At 40.0% G+C, this 19,520-nt stretch overlaps 1 protein-coding gene across 1 annotated transcript in view; it reads right to left on the reverse strand.

Moving 5' to 3' along the window:
* Positions 1–19,520, reverse strand: part of LOC132835855 (pecanex-like protein 1) — a 276,852-nt gene that overhangs the window by 41,412 nt on the left and 215,920 nt on the right. The window contains exons 27-29 of the mRNA XM_060854954.1: positions 17,110–17,366; positions 9,172–9,405; positions 7,344–7,447 (exon numbers count right to left, since the gene is read on the reverse strand). Coding sequence (XP_060710937.1) covers positions 7,344–7,447; positions 9,172–9,405; positions 17,110–17,366 — 595 coding nt within the window. The remainder of the gene's footprint in view (positions 1–7,343; positions 7,448–9,171; positions 9,406–17,109; positions 17,367–19,520) is intronic.

Genomic DNA, 19,520 nt, shown 5'->3' on the forward strand with positions numbered 1-19,520 from the left:
CTATCCCTCATAAATGTTCAGAAATCCTATCTTTTATCATCACCTCCAACAATTTACCCACAACTGAAGTCAGACTCACAGGTTTACAGGTCCCCACTTAGTCAAACCTGTCTTAGAGTCATAGAGATGTTCAACAGCGAAACAGACCCTTCGGTCCAACTCGTCTATGCTGACCAGATATCCTAACCTAACCTAGTCCTTTGGCTACCACTTGGCCCATATCCCTCTAAACCCTTCCTATTCATATACCCATCCAGATGCCTTTTAAATTCTGTAATTGTATCAGCCTCCATCACTTCTTCAGGCTCATTCCTTACACATGCACTACCCTCTGCATGAAAAAGTTACTCCTTAGATCCCTTTTAAATCTTTCCCCTCTCGTCCTAAACCTATGCTCTCTAGTTCTGGACTCCCCCACCCCAGGGAAATGACCTTGTCTGTTTATCCTATCCATGCCCCCCAAGATTTTACAAACCTCTATAAGATCACTCCTAAACATCCAACGCTCCAGGGAAAACAGCCCCAGCCTATTCAGCCTCTCCCTTTAGCTCAAATCCTCCAACCCTAACAACATTCTTGAACTCTTTTCTGAACCTTTTCAAGACACTAGAATTGCACACAATATTCTAAAAGTGGCCTAATCAATGTCCTATACAGCCGCAACATGACCTCCCAACTCCTGTACTCAATACTCTGAGCAATAAAGGAAAGTATACCAAATGCTGTCTTCACTATCCTATCAACCTGCAACTCTACTTTCAAGGAACTATGAACCTGCACTCCAAAGTTTCTATGTTCAGCAACACCCCCTCGGACTTTACCATTAAGCGTATATGTCCTTCTCTGACTCGCATTTCCAAAATGCAGCACCTCACATTGATCTAAATTAAACTCCATCTGCCACACCTCAGCCCACTGACTCATCTGATCAAGATCCTGTTGTAATGTGAGGGTAACCTTCTTCGCTGTCCATTGCACCTCCAATTTGGTGTCATCTGCAAATTTACTAACTATACCTCCTACATTCACATCCAAATCATCTATATAAATGACGAATAGTGGACCCAACACCGATCCTTATGGCACACCACTGGTCACAGGCCTTCAGTCGGAAAAATAACGCTCTACTATCACCCTCTGTCTTCTACCTTCAAGCCAGTTCTGTATCCAAATGGCTCGTTCTCCCTGTATTCCATGAGATCTAACTTTGCGAACCAGTCTCCCATGAGGAACCTTGTCGAACGCCTTACTGAAGTCCATATAGATCACGTCCACCACTTTGCCCTCATCAATTCTCTTTGTTACTTCTTCAAAAAACTCAATCAAGTTTGTGAGACGTGGTTTCCCATGCACAAAGCCATGCTGACTATCCTTAATCCTTGCCTTTCCAAATACTTGTAAATCCTGTCCCTCAGGATTCCCTCCAACAACTTGCCCACCATCAATGTCAGGCTCACTGGTCTATAGTTCCCAGGCTTTTCCTTAGCACCATTTTTAAATAGTGGCACATGTTAGCCATTCTCTGCTCTTCTGGCACCTCACCTGTGACTATCAATGACACAAATATTTCAGCAAGAGGCCCAGCAATTACTCCCTTAGCTTACCACAGAGTTCTCAGGTACACCTGAGGTTTATCCACTTTTATCCATTTCAAGACATCCAGCACCATCTCCTTTGTAATATGAACATTTTTTTCACGATGTCACCATCTATTTTCCCACTTTCTATATCTTTCATGTCATTCTCCACAGTGAACACTGATGCAAAATACTTGTTGAGAATCTCCCCCATCTTCTGCAGTCCTACATATAGGCTGCCTTGCTGATCTTTGAGGGGCCCTATTCTCTCCCTAGTTAGCCTTTTGTCTTAATGTATTTATAAAAACCCTTGACAGACCTTGCGTTTTATTTTGCTATTTGTTTACCATGATGGTCACTCGCAGCACATATTCACAAGTGTCTGACTTTAAATATGAGAACAAAGGTTATTACACACAAATGGGAAAAAATTCTTATTTGCAATATATACAAAAATATTTGGAACGGTTTTATTACAAATAGCAGGAATAAAGATTCAACTCATAGTACCCTCGACAACAATCTTGCAGATACTTCAACCCAAGTGAAGGGTCAGTTTGATACCACTTTTAAAGTTTCTTCTTCAGCTGACATGGCCGTAATTGGTTTCTGAACCTTTCTTACCTACTTGTAAGTGCTTTCAGAGCAAACAAATAGGTTTGGGTTCTCCATATCTTCAATTTCTAGCAGTTTTCCTTTTTGGATCTTCTTAAAAACCACTCACAACACTTATCCTAGCTCTGACTTTTGGGAACTGCTGTATAATCATCTTTCAGTCTTGACTGAACTCCACACATTGCTTGATCTGTGGAAGGTTCAGCCTTCCAATCTCCTTGTGTCAAAGGACATATTGTTGCTAGGCAACAGCAACTGTTTTCCTCTTCCACAAGATACGTTAAAGTATAAACCACTTGCTCTAATGCAAAAATGTAAACACTGATTTTAAAAAAATCACAAAACTTCAGACACCCATGTACCACAAGAAGAAAGCTGAGTCTAATAGGGAGTGGATTTGAGGGAGATGGTTAAAATTCTGTTGGGTCAGGAGATAGCATCATGCATGTCATAGCTCACTGACCTGTGTTTATGAATAAGTCTGATGTGGACCGCCAGGAAATAGACTTCTTCCATTGTAATAACTACAATCAGGTTAACATTGCTACCTGGCACCATAGAACCTCACTGGTTGTAACACGTTCTTATCTGTGACGAAAATAAATTGCTCATTTGGACAGCTGGTATAAATACAATGTGCTGAATGGCTTACACTTGCTTTTAATAATTCTGTGATTTTGTGATTAAAGACTGTTTTAAAATTAAAGTCAGAGTCACAGAGATTTACAGCATGGAAACATATCCTTTGCTGCAACTCATCCATACCAACCAGATATCATAAAATCTAGTTCCATTTCCCAGCACTTGGCCCATATCCCTCTAAACTCTTCCTATTCATATGCCCATCCTGATGCCTCTTGAATATTGCCGTTGTACCAGCCTCCACCACTTCCTCTGGCAGTCCCACCCTCTGCATGAAAAAGCTGCACCCAAGGTCCCTTTTAAATCTTTCCCCTCTCAACCTAAACCTATGCCCTCTAGGTCCTGGACTCCCAGGGAAAAGACCTCGTCAATTTATCCTATTCATGCTCCTCATGATTTTATAAACCTCCATAAAGGTGACCCCACAGCCTCCAACGCTCTGGGGAAAACAGCCCCAGTCTATTCAGCCTCTTCCGTTAGCTCAAACCCTCTAACTCTAGCAGCATCCTTGTAAATCTTTTCTGAACCCTTTCAAGTTTCACAACATCCTTCCTTAAGGAGGAAGATCAGGACTGCACACAATATTCCAATAGCGGCCTAACCAATTTTTTGTACAACTGCAAAATGTCCTCCCAACTGCTATACTCAATGCTCTAACCAATAAAATAAATCATACCAAACACTGCCTTCATGATCCTATCTACATATGACTCCACTTTGAAGAAGCTATGAACCTGCACTCCAAGGTCTCTTTGTTTAGCAACACTCCCTCGGGCCTTACCATTAAGTGGAGAAGTCTGACTCTACATTGCCTTTCCAAAATGCAGCATCTCACATTTATTTAAATTAAACTCCATCTGCCACTCCTCAGCCCATAAGCCCATTTGATCAAGATCCTGTTGTACTCTGAGGTAACTGTCCACTACACCTCCAATTTTGGTGTCATCTGCAAACTTACTAACTATACCTCTTATGTTCACATCCACCTCATTTCCGTAAATGACGAAATGCAATGGACCTAGCACCAATCCTTGTGGCACACCACCGGTAACAGACCTCCAGTCTGAATAGCAATCCTCCACCTTCGAGCAAGTTCTGCATCTAAATGGTTAGTTCTCCCTGTATTCCATATGATCTAACCTTGCTAATCAGTCTACCATGAAGAACCTTGTCGAATGCATTACTGAAGTCCATATGGATCATGTCCACTGCTCTGCCCTCATCAATCCTCTTTGTTACTTCTTCAAAAAACTCAATCAGGTCCATGAGACATAATTTCCCAAGCACAAAGCCATGTTGACAATCACTAATCCTTGCCTATTTAAATACAGGTAAATCCTGACCGACAGGATTCCCTCCAACAACATGCCCATCACTGATGTCAGGCTCATCAGTTTATAGTTCCTTGAATTTTGCTTACCACCCTTCTTAAATAGTGGCACCATGTTAACCAACCTCCAGTCTTCCAGCACCTCACTTGTGACTATTGATGGTACAGATACAATTATCTCAGCAAGGGGGCCAGCAATCACTTCCCTAGCTTCCCACAGAGTTCTAGGAAATACCTGGTCAGGCCCCGGCGATATATTCACCTTTATGCATTTCAAGATATCCAGCACTACCTCCTCTGTAATATGGACATTTTTCAAGATGTCACCATCTATTTCCCTACATTCTGTATCTTCCATGACCTTCTCCACTGATGCAAAATACTTATTTAGTATCTTCCCACCACCCCCCATCAACCAATTCCCCCCACGGCCCCAACAGTTCCACACATTGGCTGCCTTGCTGATTTTTAAGGGTTCCTATTCTCTCCCCAGTTACCCTTTTGTCCTTAATGTACTTATAAAATCCCTTTGGATTCTCCTTAATCCTATTTTCCAAAGCTATCTCATGTCCCCATTTTGCCCTCCTGATTTCCCTCTTAAGTATATCCTACTGCCTTTATACTCTTCTAAGGATTCATTTGATCTCTGCTGTCTATACCTGACATACGCTTCTTCCTTCTTTTTCTTAATCAAAATCTCAATTTTTCTGGTCATCCAGGATTACCTACATCTACTAGCCTTGCCTTTCACCCGAACAGGAACATACTGTCTCTGTACTCTCATTATCTCATTTTTGAAGGCTTTCCATTTTCCAGCTGTCCTCCTACTTTGACATTTTCCCCCTCCCCCCCACCTCCCCCAATCAACTTTTCAAAGTTCTTGCTTAATAGTGTTAGAATTGGCCTTCCTTCCATTAAGAAGTTCAAAACTAATAGAATCATGGTCACTGGCCCCAAAGTGCTCCCCCACTGACACTGCAGTCACCTCCCCTGCTTTATTTCCCAAGAGTAGATCTAGGTTTGCACCTTCTCTAGTAGGTACATCCACATACTGAATCAGAAAATTTTCTTGTACACACTTAAATTCTTCTCCATCTAAACACTTAACACTATGCAGTCTCAGTCTATGTTTGGAAAGTTAAAATCCCCTACCAAAACCACTATTATTCTTACAGATAGTTAAGACTTCTTACAAATTTATTTCTGAATTTCCTGCTGACTACGGGGGCTCTATAGTACAATCCCAATAAAGTGATCATCCTGTTCTTATTTCTCAGTTCAACCCAAATCACGTCTTTGGATGTGTTCCCGGGAATATCCTCCCCAAGTACAGCTGTAATGCTATCCCTGATCAAAAATGCCACTCTCCTTCTCTCTTGTCCCCCCCCCCCCATTTTGTACCCTTCCTATAGCATTTCTCTCCTGGAACATTAAGCTGCCAGTTCTGTCCATCCCTGAGCCACATCTCTGTAATAGCTACGATATCCCAGTCCCATGTTCCTAACCATGTTCTGAGTTCATCTGTCTTAGTCCTCTTGCATTGAAATAAATGCATTTTAATTTACCAGTTGTACCTTGCTCTCTGTTCTGTTCCTGCTTGCCCAAATGTACCAGTCTCAGAATGATCTTTTTCCTCAATATTTCCCTGGGTCCCACTCCCCACCTTACTAGTTTAAATCCTCCCGAGCAGCTCAAGCAAATCTCCCTACCAGTATATTATTAGTCCCCTTCCAATTCAGGTGCAATCCATCCTTCCTGTACGGGTCACTTCTACCCCAGAAGAGATACCAATGATCCAAAAATGTGAACCTTTCTCCCTTGCACCAGTTCTTCAGCCATGCATTTATCTGCTCTGTCCTCCTCTTCCTATGCCCAACTAGCTCATAGCACCGTAATCCAGATATTACTACCCTTGAGGACCTCCTTTTTAAATTCCTGCCTCATTTTCTATATTCTCCCTTCAGAATCTCATCCTTTTTCTTTCCTATGTTGTTGTACCCAATGTGTACAATGACCTCCTCTGGTGTCATTTCCCTTTGAGAATATTCTGCACTGCCTCGAAGATAATTTTGATCCTGGCACCAGGGAAGCAACACACCATTCTGATTTCTCACTGTCAGGTGCAAAAAAAAATTTGCCTGTGCCTCTGATGAAAGAGTCCCCTATCACAATCAATCACTCAGAACCTGGCGTTCCCCTCATTACATTAGAGGCAGTTCGGTAACAGAAACTTGGCTGTTCATGCTTCATTCCCCCGAGAGTCGATCATATTTTTGAAAACTGCATACTTATTTGAGATGAGGATATCCACAGGAGACTCCTGCACTACCTGCCTCCCTCTCCTCCCTTTCTGGAGGTAACCCATTTCCCTGGCTGCACCTGCGGTTTTTCTCCCTTCCTCTAACTGCCACCCATCACACACCCTTGCTTCTGTAAATTCCTCATTGCCTCTAACTGCTGCTGCAACTGATCCATGCGATCTGATGGGATTCGCAACCAAACACACTTCCTTAATCATCAGCAACATGAAACTCTCCCTAATCACCCACATGGCCATATCTGCTCCATTACAATCTCCAGACCCAGAAAATAGCACAGTCATACTGCTCTAAAAAACACTGTTCCAGGCTGACCTATTACCTATGTTTTATATTTTTAAAGTTTCATCAAGAGACAGAACTCAGTAAGACATAACCGAAAAGAACTCACCCTACTCATTTCTGTAGATTTACAAACAGAAGATAGCAACATTAGCAAAGTTACACTTAAAAACTGTTCATTTATTTGCACCTGTGCTGTGATCTCCCCCACACAGGTTCCCCAAGGTCAGCTGTGATTTTCGCTGTTTGTTAATTTTTCTTTGGCACACTCCCATGTCCAGGAATACTTGCACTCAATAGCAAAGGTAGTGTTGTGCAGATCACTGCTGTCAGATAGTAGTGCAGGTTTTTTTTTCTCTCTCTCTTTCACTGATCATGTGGTCTCTGCCTTTGTGTTGCTTCCTCCTTTTTAAAGTGCCATTGTTTTGATTATTTTCCCCCAAAGTTCCAAAACAATGCAACAGTTTACAAAAATAATTACTGCTCCCAAAATTCAAGGAAACCAGCACCAACACCTAAAATACCTCAAAAAAGCAGTAGCTTTTACATCCAGAATTTTTTCCCGTCCTGGTGGATTACCTGATGGACATGTTGTGTGTTGCGGTTCCCAAAGCTCTTCTGCCAAAAATAGAAAGGCTGTAACAAAGGGTAACGAGTAGAGAATCTCCATCACTTCTCACAGGCTGTAACGCAACACAGAATGGGACAGCATTACTTGCAATTCATAACCTGTACATTTGACACCACAACTTAGACACATATGGTGCAGTCCTGCAGATACATTCCTCCATGAAAAAGCATAATCTTGCAGATTTTCCCTTTTTAAGCATATAAGTATCTTCTAAGTCGACAATAAGATTTACAATAACTGACAAAAGAACCAAGGTTTAGATGGGGGGAATCTTTTCCATACAATGAGTTGGTATTATCTAGAATGCATTGGCTTAAGGAAAACACGTGCAAGAAAATGTTTTGAAATGAAATTGGATATATACTTGAAAAAATGGAATTTGCAGGGTTGTAGGAAAAGTGTGAGGTAGTTAAACTAAATTGATAGCTTTTATAAAGGTAACATAATGCAGATGCTGGTAAATCTGAATCAAAACAGAAAATGCCAGAAACACTCAGGAAGTCTGACATTATCACAGAAAAGAAAGAGTTATCATTTCAAATCACAATGAAAACTTCCAATGAAATATCATAGAGATTTGAAACATTATCTCTACTTCTCTCTACAGATGCTTTCTGACCTGCTGAGTATTCCCAGCTTGTCTGCTATTCTGATCTGTATTTTTTTTTCCCATTTCTCTGCCTGAGTTCCCAACCTCTTGCTGCCCAAAAAATATCCATCAGCCTCCTTAGTGAAATTTTAGTCTATTTTTTCTGGGAAGTGGAATTCCAAAGTTCCCACTACGCGGAATGTGAAGTGCTTTTTGGCGTTATTCCAAATGGCCTAGATCTAATTTTAAGATTTCCCCAAGAGGGAATATAGTTCCCTTGCAATTTCCCTATCAAATCCCTGAATTATCTCCAGTATCTCAATTAGGTCATCTCCTAATTTTTTGCACTCTGGCGAATACACATCTAATCACTGCAATTATCATTAACCCTTTTAGCATTGCTATCATTAGAGTGACATTCAGGGTGTAGGTTTGCTCGCTGAGCTGTAGGTTTAATATCCAGACATTTCATTACAAACAGATAAATAGAAAGCAGGAGACAACAGCTTCGCTTCACTTGGAGGTCGCCACTGATGATATTACCTAGCCAGGTAAGGTAATGCCTAGATATCAAACCTACAGCTCACTAAGCAAACCTACACCCTAAACCTCAACCTGAGCTACAAACCTTCACAAACCTTGCAGAGTGACATTCAGCAAAGAGACCCTTCAGCCCATTGAGTTTGCACAAATCTATATAATAATAATCCCATCTTCTAACGCTGGCCCATGGCCATGAATGTGGGGAAAGAGAGAACTTTTATAATCAGATAGTAAATGTAACTCTCATAGGACCCCTACAGCACAAGACATTTTATTAATAACTATCAGGAAGCTCGGAAAAGCTGGGCTGTTGTGTCTAGAAGAGAGAAAGCTGAGGGTGACCTGGTAGGGGTCTTCAAAATTTTGACATGCAGACTTTGAAAAGATGTTTCCATTTGTGTGGGCATCCAAAACTTTAGGTCATAAATATATTCACAAATAAATTCAATCGGGATGAACATGTGGAACACACTAATGCTGAGGGAAAAATAAAGAGAAGAGCGAGATTGAGAAAGGTGAGAGGAAGCCACTGCACTGCCAAATACCATTTGAGCCATGTACATTCCATAGAAAACTATAGTGAAACAATGGGAAATGAACAGAATGACCAGGAATTAAATTGAGAAATATAATTTAACGTGTACCTTTGTCCTTTTACTGGTGCAGTGTTGAATCCACTCTAAATAAGTATTACAGAAGCTGGCTCTTGAGATTCCCTTGAGGCAATGATCATAGTCTTCATCAATGTTCACATTAAAAACCCCTGGGTCCCTATCAACATAATTCCATGTTGTGCACAGATGCAAGGCTTCCTGTATAGATTCATTGCGTAACCAGTCTTCCAGTTTTGGAGAACAAATCAAGTAATATATTATGCTCTGCCAAGAGAAATTCGTTAATACACAATCTCATCTCACTGTTGCAACAGATATGCACATTAATACCAACTGATTTCATTGATAATAATTCAAACAATACATTAAAAAATGACAAATGCCACATTTATTCATTGCTTAAAGCTGAAACATGAAATACGCTTCTTAAAAGATTTGTTTTAAGAAAGGAAATTACTTTAGTAAGGACCATTTGTCGAGAAATTTTAAAATAGAGCCACCCAAAAGTGCTTCACAGGGAAGGGAAAAAGGGAGTGCAAATCAAAAAAAAGGAGATGACAGAAAAGGAGAATGTAGGTTTTTAAGGGGAAGCATTATTGGAAATTTATTCAGGGTATGGGGCTTAGGTTCAAAAAGTGTGAAAGGTTCTCATTTATTTTTCTGTCTGATTTAATAACTGTTCAGGGCACAAATAACTCAAATGCAAAGTTGTCTATTCAAATGCATCACTTACATTATTTCATGACATAAAATTCAACTGCTCCCAAATCATTTTTAAAATCTGAGAGGCTCCTCTAGTTTATCTGATACTTCTGTCTTAATAATCAACCAGCTGTGCTTACTGTCATTGGTCACTTGCCTGTTATGCCCATAATTTGTTTTCTGTACCCGTTTCATTCTGATTATTGCCCTCCATGTAGCTTTTACCAAAATCACACCTTTCAGCTACAGTTTATCATTAACAAGATCTCATGTGACCCATGTTAATTAATCACTCCTACTCTGGGCATTAATGATGCTGAGCATGGCTACATGAATGGTTATATTGCACTCTGGGTCAAATAGTTATTGAGTTAAGCTCCATTCCAGACACCTGAGTGTAAAAGCTAAAGTGAAACTGGGGTACAGTATCGTGGGAGTTCTGTACTCTTGGAGGTGCCATTTTTCAGAAGAAATATCAGAAGGGGCTTTATCTGCCCTTTGGTCAGTATCATATTGCTGTTTATGGGATTTTTGAAGTGATTACACTTCAAAATAAAAGTATTCGTTGGAAGGCATTTTCGGTTGCCTAAGATTGTGCAAGGTTTTGTATATTTGCAAGTCTTTCTTTTTGCATTACTCACAATGCAAAATGCACTGACTGCATCACTATTTAGTATCAAGTACAAAAGCACCGCTTAAACTATATTGAAAGGACTTGATAATTTCAGGAGGTTCAGCAGGTTTTTGCATTTCCCTGAGAGTGTTTACTCTTTTGGGTCAGGCTATTTTGGATTTGGTGATGTGTAATTACGCAGGTTTAATAAATGACGTCTGAGTAAAAGATCCTCGAGGAAACAGTGACCATATGTGTCAAAGGAAGGATGTTGTTAAACTTGAGAGGAGGCAGAAAAGATTTTAAAAGATGTTGCCAGGATTGGAGTTAAAGGGACAGGCTAAATAGGCTGGGGTTTTTACCCTGAAGTGTCGTGAAGGACATGGATAAGGCGAATAGTCAAGACTTTTTCGATAGGGTAGAGAAGGCCAAACTGAAGGATGTAAGTTGAATGTGAGGGGAAAGATACAGAAGGGACCTAAGGGGTAACTTTTTAATGCAGAGGGTGGTGCATGTATGGACTGAGCTGCCAGAGTAAGTGGTAGAGGCTGGTACAATCACAACATTTAAAAGACATCTGGATTGGTACTTGAATAGGAAAACTTTAAAGGGATAAAGGGCAAATGCTGGCAAATAGGATTAGACTAATTTAAGATATCTGGTCAGCATGGACAAGTTGGACCAAAGGATGTTTCCATGCTGTATAACTCTACGCCTTTAAATGTAAAAAGGAGTTAAGCTAATGTTGGTTAACCAGGGAAGTTAAAGATAGCATCAAATTGAAAGATAAAACATACAATGTGGCAAAGATGAATAATAAGCTAGAGGATTGGAATAGTTTTAATACCCAACAAAAGAAAACCAAACAAGGGAGTAAATGAACTTTGAGGGTAAACTTGCAAGTAAAATCAAGGCAGACAGCTTCTTGAAGTATAATAAATAGGAAGAGAGATACCAAAGAGAACATAGATCCCTGAGTGAATGAGATTGGGGAAATGACAATGGAAACCAAAAGAGCTGAATAAATATTTTGGATCAATTTTCACAGTAGAAGACACTAATAGCATTCCAAAATTACTAAATAATCAAGGGCAAGAGGAGGAGAAGAAATAAATACAATAACTATCAAATACAAAAGCTAGAGTAAAAGTGCTCTGATAACTAATGGGTCAAATACCAATTAATCCCCTGAGCAGGATGGGATGCATCTTAGGACATTAAAGGAAGTAGTTATAGAAGTAATGGATGCACTGCTAGTAATCCTCCAAGAATACTTACAATATGGAAATGTCCCATGAGATTGGAAAACTCCTAATGTAACACTTTTATTTCAAAAAGGAAGGAGTCAAGAAAAATAGGTAACGACAAGCCAGTTAATTTAACATCTGTAATTGAGAAAATACTAGAGTCTATACAAAGGATGTAATAGCAGAGCATTTAGAAATGCAATATATGATAAGTAGAGTCGACATGGCTCATGAAGAGGATATCATGCTTGACAAATTTACTAGAATTTTTTAAGGAGATGACAGACATGACATTTAAGCAGAAGCTGTGGATGTCAGTTATTTGGATTTTCAGGAGGCATTTGTTAAGGTATAGCATATTAGATGACTTATTAAGAGCCAATAGTGTTGGAAGTAGCATTTCAGCATGGGTGGGGGTGGGTTTGTAGTGAATATCGGACACCAGCTTATCCCTAGAAACGATAACAGAGATGTCGAGGAAGGGAAAGGATGAGACAGAGATGGACCAGGTGAAGTAATAGACAGAGAGTTGGAATGAGGGGGCATATTCAAGATGGCAACCTCTAATTAGTGAAGCACCACAGGAATCATTGCTGGGATAAAAATTATAATGTATAAAATTACTTGAATCAGGAAAGTGAACATACATAGCCAAGTTTGCAGATGACACAAAATAAAGAGAAAGGTGAATGATGAGAATGACAGAGTCTGCAGAGGGACATAGCTAGTGGGCAAACAATCGGCAGATGGAATATCATATGGGAAAATCGGAGGTTACACATCTTGGTGAGAAGAATAGAAGAAATAAATTTTATTTAAATGGAGAAAGCTACAACAGTGAGTAATTTGGAAATTCTCGTGCATGAATCAAAAATAAAACTAACACACAAGTTCAGCAGGTAATAGGTAAGAAAAATGGACTGTTAGCCTCCATTTCAAAAGAAATAGTATATAAATGTAGGGAGATTTTGCTACACAGCTGAAATAACATGTCTCTTTGTAGGTTACGTGGAAAATTTCTTGTTTCAATCCCAGTTAGGTCTCTCCCCGCAGCTTCTCCTGATCCATCTCTATCTCATCCTTTCCCTTCCCTGACATCTTTGTTATCATTTCTAGGGATAAGCTGGTGTTTGATATCCACTACAAACCCACCGACACCCACACTTGTCCAAACTTCCTGTAAGGACTCAATTTCATTCTCCCAGTTTCTCAGTCTCTATCGCAACCATCTGGTGAAGCCGCCTTCTGCAGAGTTATATCAGAGGTGTCCACCTTTTTTCCTAAACTAAAGTTTCCCCTCTAAAATGGTTGTTAGTGCCTTCACGGTGTGCAGCCCAGTTTCAGCTCTCATTCCTTCTCCTCTTTGCTACATAACAATATGATCCTTTCCACCTATCGACCTCTGCACCAAAGGATCATAAACTGCCATTTCCGCTACTACCTGTGGGATGCCATGACCAGGCACATATTCCCCTCTCCTCCTTTGTTAGTATTTTGCCTGGACCGTTTCCTCCTGGACAACTCCTCCCCCATTCCCAACACTTCCCTACAACACCTTACTGTCCAACTGCAAAAGGTACAACACTTGCCCATTTGCTTCCTCCCTCTTCACTATCCAAGTGACAGTCACACTTTTTAGGTGAAGCAGCAATTTACCTGCACTTAATTCAATGCAGGAGAAAGTGAGGACTGCAGATGATGGAGATCAGAGCTGAAAATGTGTTGCTGGAAAAGCGCAGCAGGTCAGGCTGCATCCAAAGAGGAGGGGAATTGACGTTTCGGGCATGATTCCTGAAGAAGGGCTCATGCCCGAAACGTCGATTCTCCTTCATTCAATGCAGTGTACTGTATTAGCTGTTTGCAACGATCCCCTCGACATTGGGAAGACAAAACGAAGACATTGGGTGACTGCTTTGTGGAACACCTGCATTCTCTTTGTAAAAATGACTCTGAGCTTCCAGTTGTTTGTCACTTCAACACACCATCATTCTGACTGGCCAACATTTCGGTCTGAGGCCTGCTGTACTGTTCTAGTGAGTCTCAGTGCAAGCTGCAGGAATTGCATTACACTGCCTGCTTAGGTTCCTTATAACCTTCAGGACTCAATATCAAGTTCAATCACTTTAAAACCTGTACTTCTTTCCATGTCTTTTATCGATTCCCATACCCTAGGTTCTGTCAAAATATGGGGTGTTTCCAACTCATTTTCACCCATTCACAATCCCGATTATCACCTATCCAGCTTTTCCTCTTCCCTGGCTTGCTATCAAAAGTCTCTCTGTCTGTCTAACTTTTGTTTCTTTCTCTGTCTGGGCTCCATCTCCACCTATTCCCTCCTATTCCCAAATCTTCCCCAGCATGCTGCCAAACCTGGAGCAAGAGTAGGGCATCTGGCTAATTGAGCCTCCTCTGCCATTCAATAAGATCATGGTTGATCTTTTTGTGCACTCAGCTCCACTTACCCAACTGCTTACCATAGCCCTTAATTTCTTCATTGTTCAAATATCTGTCTAACTTTGCCTGAAAAACATTCAACAAGGTAGCCTCAACTGCTTCACTAGGCAGGGAATTCCACAGATGCACAATCTTTTGGGAGAAGTTGTTCCTCCTCAGCTCAATTCTAACTCTGCACCCTCTAATATTGGGGCTATGTTCCTAGTTCTAGTTTGACCCGCCAGTGGAAACAACCTCCGTGATTCTGTCTTATCTATTCCTATCATAATTTTATACACTCTTCACAAGTTACTTTCCTACCTTTCTTTGTGTCTTCATCAAATTTACTTACCATACCTTTGTTATAATTTATATAAACAACTTGAAGGATTAAAAGTTCAAGCTTTGCACTGATCCACTGGTCTCCCTCCCTTTTTGAATACACTTTTGGACATTAAACTTGCTGCTCACTAATGGCAATTGTGATAATGGTAAGTTGAAACTTTGTAATGAGAGATGGTAAAAGTAGAAGTCTTCAAGGACTGTAATCAGTGAGCAAATTTACTCACTGGCAGTGATGTCACAGACACTGTACTGCAAGGACTTTAAGTGCACCTTATGCAGTTGTGATAGCACCAAATGTAGCCTTTTAAATAAGGAATTATTTACACTATTTTCCAATCTAAATGAACCTTCCCTGAATCTAGGGGAGTTTGGAAAATTAACACACTAATTTCACTATCTCACTAGTCTTTTCTTTTAACATCCTAGGTTGAAATCTATCAAGACGCAGGGACGTGACAGCCTATAACGCTAACAATTTACCTAGTACCTTTTCTCTGGTCACTGTAATCTTCTTGCATTTCTCCCTCGCTTCCATTTCTGGATTTACAGCTGATTCCCGGATAATGTTTTGTAAATGCCTTTTCAATCCACCTGCTTTCTCGCCATTCCTCATTAATTCCTCAGACTCACTTTCCATAAAACCAAAACCCATTTTGTTGACTCTTCTCTTTTTTAAAACATTATCTAGAAACTCTAATCATGTTTCTACATTTCTAGTTTAGATTTCTCGATTACTTTGTTTTCCTTCTTATCAATCTGGTGGTCATCCTTTGCTTTTCTTCTGTCCAATGTTCTGACCTTGTGCAAGTGTATGTTTTTTCTTTCAGGTCGATACCCTCTTCAACTCATTTTAGTTAACCACAGATGGTTGGTCCTCCCTTCGGAATTTTTCTTTCTCAATGGAATGAAACTATGCCATGTACACTGAAATATCCTATTAAGTGTCTGCCACTATCACCATTTACCCTTAACCTGATTTGCCAGTTCACTTTAGCTGGCTCTGTTTCATGCCCTCATATTTGCCCTTAATTAAGTTTAAAATTCTTGTCTTGTACACACACTTCTCTCCCTCGGACTGATTGTAAAGTTCAATCAAATTATGCTCATTGCTACCTAGGGGCACCTTCATTATGAGTTCATTAATTAATCCTATCTCTTTGCAATAACATCAGGCCTAAATAGCCTGCTTTCTAGTTGGCTCCATAATGTGCTGTTGGAAGAAATTCTTCCACAAATAGTCTAACACCTAGGCTACGCACACTGGTTCTGAAGAAGAATCATTGGTTTCTCTCCACAGGTGCTGCCAGACCTGCTGAGACTTTCCAGGAGTCTCTGTTTGTTATTCAGTCTTAACATCTAGGCCACCTATGCCCATCTGTTTGTAGATTAAAATCTCCCATGATTATCACCCTGCTTCTGACAAGCTCCCATTATTTCTTTCTTCATTATCTATCTTATGATGTAGTAGCTGTTACGGGGATAAATTGAGTTCAAATGTCAACAGCTGTGTTGGTGACATTCGGATCCATGTCCCCAGAGCATAAACTTGGGCCTCTGGATTATTAATCTAACCACATTACCGTTATAAAACTGCCTCTCCAAACGTTCATTCTTTAGGTTCTCCTGCCATCCTCATACAATCCAGCAATGATTATCTAATACATCCATCCTCACAATATCCGTCTTCTAGTGATCAGTCAGAAAATTAACGGTCTTTTTATTACTCAATTGGATGCTTTTTAAGTGTCTAGTTGAACAGACTTCTTCTTCATTTCCAATATTTAATAACCATCAAACAAAAATGTTTGATTAGAATTATTTTTAAAAGCTCAGTTTTTAACATGGTGAAGTATCCTAATACCTTCACCTCTATATGGTGCAAGGAACAGAAAGAAAGCTGGGGACATTCTCATAGTACAACAAGCAGCCATGACACCCTCCTCTACTCATTCTGTGGACTTCCAATTTTAGCACAACCTTCCTGTCAAACCCCCGTGTAAAAATAAAGAGGCTGGCTTCCAGTGTAGGCTTCCATCCTGGTCCCAGAGGAGGCCTCTTCCCCCAACCCTGAGTACTGGCCTTTGTTACTTCTCGCACCAGGGAGCCAGTTTTCACCTCCCTGAACTCCTCGAGTACTGCCTATAATGTTACTGTGCACAGGATGCAATTAGCACAGGTACAAATGATTCTTGTGGCCTGTTGTGTCATAGTCTGTTGACATCATGGGCCAAACCTGTGCAAAGTGCATTAGCCAATCTCGTGTTATGTACTCAATTTTAACAATCCTATGAATTTATTCTTGGGCTTTGCTCATAGCTGTGTCCTGAAGGTTAATTCTAAATTCCTGAGACTTGGCAACACCATTGTCAGTATAGATACAGTTACCACAGGAATTTCTAGTCAGCTTTCAATGGGCTACCATTAAATATATATAAACCCAAATCCAACTTCATCCCACTTTCCCAGTCATTGTCCAAAAATTGGAGTCTGATTCTTGTTGCTTTATTAAAGCTGGCAGTTCTAACAGCCTGTAGGTGGAACACAGCTTAAGAAATGTAGGAGGTGGAGACAAATAGACCTATTTATGAAACAAAATAACATATTAGCAACTTACTGGCATACTACTACCTTTACGTAATAGGTGATAAGCATCTTTCTGAGGTCAAACATCTGCAACATACATGCTGCATTGTTGTCGCTGATACTGTAGCCTTCTAGTACGTATTTAGAGGATGTAACTTCCCAGGCCAGCCAACGCTGAATGAAAGCAGCGTTGAATGACAACATGTGAGGCAAATGTCCTGGTTCACAACAACAGCAGCAGCCCTCATCATCCTCAACACCCTCTGTTATTGCTTCAACTTCCCTCTGCTGGCAATATGTACCTGGAAGAAAATAGGTTTTGTTTTACACTCGGAAAGACAATTCACAAGAAATACCAATGTTGAAGAAAAACAACCATTTTATATGGCATGAGAACAAATGTTGGAAAATGAATTCTGATTGGTAGAGGCACTACCATAGTGATTACACCAATTAGTTGATGACTGACAGTGAACTGTCAAGAACAGAAGTCATTGAAAAAGCTCAACAGATCTGGCAGCATTTGTGAAGAGAAATCAGAGTTAACATTTTGGGTCCGGTGACCCTTCCTCAGAACCTCAGATACCTGAAACATTAACTCTGATTTCTCTTCACAGATGTTCCAAACCCGCTGAGCTTTTCCAGCAACTTTTGCTTTTGTTTCTGATTTACAGCATTCACTGTTCTTTTGGTTTTTAATTAACTGTCAAGCATCATTTAAATTTATATCAGGCATATTGAATAACAAATGAACCAGCGAATGGCCGTCACCTGTTTTGCTGAGCTGAAACAGGTGCAATGTGTTTTGTGTTCTTTCTGACTGCAGAGAACAAGACGATGTGTTTTAACATATGAAGTTTCCAGTAATCATACTGAAAATTAAATTGATAACCTTAAATTGGTTGTCAGCATAATTATTAGCACATTTAGAATTGTTCACAAAATGTCCAATCACAGAGTCACATCTACTGTGTTTTTATTTTTGCAAGGCTTGTTGTGAACATCCAGTCTTTATATATAGGCCTATATTTAAGCATCACATTGGCACTGAAATTCATTTACCACAAAATATATTTGTGTGATAGGCTGAATATCTTTTTGGCTGGAGATATCCTGTTAGCACTGATCATTACTTGTGTTGATACTGCATGCTGTGGAAGCTACATATACAAATGCACAGAAGATAGCATAAAATATATACCATTCCTTTATATTCTATGACTTGCACTATGAAATTTAAAAGAATGACTTAAGTTTGTTTTGCATTTTAATTTGTTTTGCATTTTAATGACCATTAGATATTCCAAACACTTTATAGTCAATTAAGTACTTTTAATCATTGTTGTAATTGTTACGACCCATCCCAGGCAAGGTTCCCCAATTTGTTATAGGTCCAAACAGGATACCTCAAAGCTTAAGCTCCCAAGTGAGGAGAGGTGGTTCCCCTTGGTTATTCATCCATCCAAGTTGTTGAAGAACAACATCTCATTTTCGACTTGGGGTTCTTGCAGCCTCCAGGAGTCAACATCAAATTCAATAACTTTAGAGTCTGATTTAATCTTTTCATGTTTTTCCCAATCCCAAACTCAGTCCTGTTATAACCTGGGTTACTTTTAGCACAGTTATCCATTCCCATGTATACCTAGGCCCATTATCATATTATATGGGTTGCATTCAGCACAACCAACCCATTTTCTCAGTCTCAACTCTTATTATCACTTGATAAAAGCAAATTACTGCGGATGCTGGAATCTGAAACCAAAAGACAAAATGCTGGAAATTCTCAGCAGGTTTGATAGCATCTGTAAGGAGAGAAAAGAGCTGAAGTTTCGAATCTAACTGACCCTTTGTCAAAGCTAAAAAAAAGGGAGAAATAGAGGGAGGTATTTATACAAGAAGGTGAGTCATGGCTCCAGAAGCTTGTGTACCATTCACTTATTCAGCTTTTCTTCTGTCCTGGCCTGATATCTATAATCTCATTGTTTACCCACCCACTTCAAATTTCTCTGTCTCTCTGGGCTCCTGTCTCCACCCACCCGATCATCTCTCTCTCTCTCCTCCAATGACCTGCCCCTAAATCTTTAGCTTCAGTATAAATACCACTTTTTTTAAGCTACTAAAAACAATTCTGATGAAGTCACCAGACTCAAAATGTTGATTCTACTTTCTTCCCAAGATGCTGCCAAATCTGCTGAGTTTGTCCAGCAATTTCTGTTTTTGTTCCAAAAACATTGAAGCTTAAAAATTACACACAGGTTTTTGAATTGCTTGTGAAGGCAATACGGTAAAATATTGCGATCGTTACAGTGAATGTTATCAGTTGCATTAACGTGTAGTTGAATAGTCGCTCTTGAGACCCTTGGATTTGTAGATTGATTGAAAAAATATTTGTCACAGAGTGAGTCAGTCTTTTCCCTTTTCTTTACTTCTGGTGCACAAGTATTAAAATGGGTGTT

This window comes from Hemiscyllium ocellatum, chromosome 3 (genome assembly GCF_020745735.1).
Source record: "Hemiscyllium ocellatum isolate sHemOce1 chromosome 3, sHemOce1.pat.X.cur, whole genome shotgun sequence".
Classification (NCBI taxonomy): domain Eukaryota; kingdom Metazoa; phylum Chordata; class Chondrichthyes; order Orectolobiformes; family Hemiscylliidae; genus Hemiscyllium; species Hemiscyllium ocellatum.